The sequence below is a fragment of the Chinchilla lanigera genome, unplaced genomic scaffold (genome assembly GCF_000276665.1).
Source record: "Chinchilla lanigera isolate Chin_1 unplaced genomic scaffold, ChiLan1.0 scaffold00080, whole genome shotgun sequence".
NCBI lineage: Eukaryota > Metazoa > Chordata > Mammalia > Rodentia > Chinchillidae > Chinchilla > Chinchilla lanigera.
Genome location: NW_004955481.1, coordinates 5,557,001 through 5,561,825, shown reverse-complemented (window position 1 = coordinate 5,561,825; position 4,825 = coordinate 5,557,001). Strand labels below are relative to the sequence as shown.

The 4,825-nt window shown below is 53.4% G+C and overlaps 1 protein-coding gene across 1 annotated transcript in view; it reads left to right on the top strand.

The window, feature by feature from the left end:
• Positions 1-1,558, top strand: part of LOC102012322 (galectin-5-like) — a 6,709-nt gene extending 5,151 nt beyond the window's left edge. The window contains exon 4 of the mRNA XM_005402780.2: positions 969-1,558. Coding sequence (XP_005402837.1) covers positions 969-1,115 — 147 coding nt within the window. The 3' untranslated portion in view covers positions 1,116-1,558. The remainder of the gene's footprint in view (positions 1-968) is intronic.
• Positions 1,559-4,825: the final 3,267 nt, after the last annotated feature.

Here is a 4,825-nt window from a genome sequence, read left to right as displayed (position 1 = left end):
TAAAAAATTTTTACTGTTTGAATCAAGATTCAAATAATGTGCATAACTTTCAATTTGTTAATGTCTTCAAGTTCATTTTAATCTCTAGATTTCCCTCTATCCATTTTGTTCATCTGGGGCTGGGGATTTAGCTCAGCAGCACAGCACCTGCCTGGCAAGTGCAAGGTCATGAGTTCGATTCCTGATGCCAAAAAAAAACCAAAACCAAAACCAAAAAAAAAAAAACAAACAACAAAACATTTTGGTTTTTTTTTTTTTTTTTTGGTTTTTCTCCGGTACTGGGAACCGAACTCACCACCTTGCACTTGCCAGGCAGGCGCTTTTGCCGCTGAGCTAAATCCCCAGCCCCGGGAACACTACCTTTGATTCATAGGTGGCTGTGTGACCTTGGGGAAGGGCCCTTCAGCCAGGGACAGTCACTGGGTCTTTGCAGCTCCGTTTCCTCCTCTACAAATGGAATGAAGAATCCTGGGATCTCAGAGAGCTGTGGGAATGGGCTGCGGTAGTCTCTGTGCACGCTAGCACAGCGCCCTGCGTGCGAGTGTATAGGAAGAGTGAGCACTGCCCTTCATACCCTGACGGCCTCCTGGAGAAGGTCCTAGGTGGAAAGGAGGAGTCAGGAGGCTGCTGCTGCTGCTGCTGCAGAGTCCAGGCATGGACATGGGGGACACAGAGGCCCCAAGCCAGCACTACTGCTCCTGGTGGCCTGAAGAGGCGGCTGGTCCCCTGGGAGGATCAAGTGGGAACAGGGAAGGCTTGCCAGAGGGGGCTGGGTTCTGAGGTGCCTGGCAGTGAAACAGGCACAGAGATGCAGGCTGAGAGCAGGTTTAGGGAGGAGCAGGACCTTCAGTGGGGGTAGGGGAGGGGCTGGTTGGGGGAGAGGAGGAGGTGGGAAGGAGGGGCCCGAGCCTTCAGGAGGGCTTTGGACTTTCTGCATGGAGTGTGACTGGCAAGGCCTCTCTGTCCAGGTGGAGATCATATGCCAAGCCCACTGCTACATGGTGTTTGTGGACGGCCAACATCTGCTGGAATATGCCCACCGCCTGAAGGACCTGTCAGCCATCAGTCACCTGGAGGTGGAAGGCGATCTCGAGCTTACTACAGTGAATGTCTAGGTGGGCTCCCTGGCCTGGTGCACCACTGTCTGCATCTCCTCTGGCTCCTCCTCCATGCCCCGCACTGGCTTCTGGAGCCCTGACCTCTGAGCAAAGCGCCAGCTCCACTCCTCCTCGCCCTGAGGTGGTCCGAGCCTGCTGAGCCCCCAGCAAAGCCCCACACTGCATGCAGCCATCAATCTGCTCCCATCCTCTGTGCAACCCCACTTGAGTCCCAAGACACAGCTGTGCACTGCAGTAACAAGGAGACCTGCAGGGCCCTCCCGATCCTGTGACCTTAACCTCTGTCCTTGGCTGTGCACCCCACTGCCCCCCAACCCCTCTGGGAAGGCTGCTCTGGTGACATCCCGCTGCCTTGCACCAACTGACCAGAACTTTCTCAGAGAGGGCTCTTCCTTTCCCTGGCATCCTTAAAATAAAGAAAACGCTGCACTCCTGGCACACGACTGACTCTTTTATTATTGTGTCGGAGACATTTTGAGTTTTCTGGAACTGGGGGTCCCTGTCCCATGGAGTGAGAGAAGGAACACTCGTTCTCTTTGGGCAGGGAGGTCCCTACATCCATGCCCACTCCCAGAGGGTCCCTCGAGAAGCTGTAAGGGTGCTGAGGAAGACAGCTGGGCTCGGGCTGTGGGAGGAAGTGTCCCTGACATAGGCATCTTGATATCCTGGTGAACACAGGAAATATCCCCATGTCACTGAGAGAGGAGAAGTCAGGGATAGAATCTGTGGGGCCATGGCAGAGCCAGGAAGACACATGACCCTGTGCCATGAGGCAGATGGGGGACCTGGCATGAGGGATGGTGTCCAGGAGCTAAGTGCCTCGGGACCAGAGATCTACGGGCCACCGGGTGGGTGCATAAGGGAGCCCAGCTGTGCGCCCAGGTGATTCCATCAAGAACTCAGGGGTGGTGCTCAGGTGGCAGCGTCAGCAGGGAACTGGTTAGCAAGGCAGCATCTCAGGCCCTCTGCAGACCTACTACATGGGGACCTGCATTTTAACTACATCTAAGAGGACTCGTGAGTTTCTGGAAGCGGCAGGCAGCCCTGGTCTACGTGGCTGGATTCTTGGCCACGCTGTTCAGACTCCGGGCTCCTGGTCAGGGCACTGACTATTTCTGGGTGACCAGAGGTCTGTATGCCCCTCCTGCCCCACATCTGGGTCACTGCTTCCAGAAGAGGAAGGAGAGACAGCAGGGAGAAGCAGGGGAGAGCATGGAAAACTTGGCCAGCAGGGCCCTGGCCTCTAACGGGGTCCTTTCCTTGATTCTGAGCAGGAGATGGTGCTCTGCTTTCTCCCAACCCTCCTGGGTGGCTGCACCCCAGCAGGGCCCTGGTCTTTCAGGCAGGCAGGGATGCGGTGCCCTCCACCCCATCCTCCTACAGAAGGCCACGCCTGGTTTTCCCAGGTGCCAATCAGCAATAGCCAAACTTAACCAGATAGGCGGCAGCAAGGCGAAAACCTTGCATGATGGGGTCTTGAGGACAAGGCCTTGACTAAGGAGCTGGTGCTGGGTGGGGGGAGCTCCTCCCCTCACTCAGTGTAAGCTGCTTCCTATGGAGTCTCCACTCCTGCTGTCAGCTGTCCCCCACCCCATCCTGACTATCACACTCTTTGGATGAGCAGAGAACTCCATCGGCTGCCATTTCAAAGAGGAATCCACGGTCTGGCTGGTCAGTTCCTTTGTGGGGTCCTTTGTCCAGGTGGTAGCACAACCCTGACCATGTTATGCCTTGCCGCTGCTATCCCTGCAGTACAGCTGCAGCCACAACGCGGACACAAACAGACACACACACACACACTATAGTTAAAATGAAATGCATTTTATACAAGCAATTTCATCAAGGAAACATGCAGGGAAGTCTTAAATGGCCCTTGGGAGCAGACAAGGGTGTTTTCATACAGAAGGATAAATACTGTACACAGGGGCACAGAAATATGCAGTGGCACAATATCGCCTCCTGGTGGTCAGTCTAACTGCAGCAAGCAGATGAAGTTTGAGTTCCTCTCAGGCCTAGCATTGCAGGTTCATGGGGCGGAGTGTGGGGTGTGTGTGTGTGGAGGGGGTGTTAAGGCACAGATGTGGCTCCGATCAGTCCAGGATACTACTTGGTGTTAGCTCATGTAAAATATATGTGACGAAAAGTATCATTTTGACCACTTTCAGTGTACAATCCAGGTGGCTTTCAGTGTATTTACACTGTTGTCCAAACAGCACTACATCCAGCTCTAGATGTTTTTCGTCTTCCCCAAACGAGATTCTGCATCCATTAAACACATTCCCCTTTTCCTCTACCCTGGCGACTACCAATCTTACCTTTAGGAATTCATAGCATTGTAAGGGTTCGTTTTTATGACGCTGTCATTCTACTCATTTTTACAATTCTCTTCTCAGTAAAAGAAATGACATTGATTTTCACCTAATGGTAGAGAATTAAAATGTCACTTGCTTTACACCCAGGGTCTCACTCTGACACCTAGTGTGATCCTCCCAGGTTGCTGGTCAGTGCGGGCAGCCACAGCTCCCAGCCCACCTGCAATCATGGGAAACCACGGAGTTCCGCTGCATGCTGCATTGCTAAGCTTCATGTTTAGTAAGGCAGGTGTAGTCATCGCATTTTCCATTCTATCATATTTGCAGCTTATGATTGGTTTCTCAGGCTGTAACGCTCAGAGGGGACAAGGTCTCCCCTTGTGGGTGGATTCTGGAAAGGGAAAGCCAACTGCTGCTCCCTGAGGCTGCCTGGAATAGGAGGGGACTGGCAAGAGTGCCTCAGTGAAGACACAGTGTCTTACATTTTTTTCCTCCTATGGACAGAAAGTGCATAGCACCAGCAAGCAGCTGCCCCTATTTTCTGCAAACCAGTCCTTCAAAGTGAAGATCACTGATCACATGCTCTGTGCCAGGTCCCCTTCAAAATGCTGTTAATCCTCTCACTGCTCTGTCAGGATGTTGTTGTTATCAGTTTTATACATGAGTAGAGAAAATGAGGCACTAAAAATGATGGCCTTTGCTCAAGACCCCACAGCTAGCAGCACTGTCTTTACCATGGGCAGCCACGTGCCTTGTTAAAACTCAGGGCCTCCGGCTGGGATTGGGGCTCAGGGGCACAGCGCTGGCCTAGCATGCACAAGGCCCCGGGTTCAATCCCAGCACTGGGAACAAAATGGAACTTAGCATCCAGGGCTTTAAGCAATGTGGGCAAAGGAGGAATGGCCACCAAGAGGCTGACAGGATCCAAAACTCAGCCTGTCACTGTGTGGCCGGCAGGAGTTTCAGTGCATCCAGAAGGAGAGAGGGTCTTGCCCCTTGCTTAGCTGTTGTAAGCAGGTGTTTTACCTGCACTGTGTGGGTGGTTTCCTGCCCCGGGGCAGATGGGTGCCAGGTATGCCTGCTGAGGGGCTGTTTTCTTGCCTGCTCCCAGGCATGAGAACCAGCTGAAGTTGTCACATGACTGGCTGTGCTGCCTGGCCCCTGAAACTGTGTGAGAGATGACCCCTGGGAAGGACGAGGAGCAGCTGCCCTTCTCCAAAGCTGTAGATGTCTATGCATTTGGGTAAGCAGGCTCCCAGTGCTTAGAGCCCAGGGGTGCCCCCCAGAGAGGGCCCTGATGGCCACTGGAGTTAGGGGAGGTGTCCGCCAAGCTGCTTAGAGCCTGGGCTTGGAGTAGGAACACCTCATGTCAGGTGTCAGCCTACTGAGATTGAG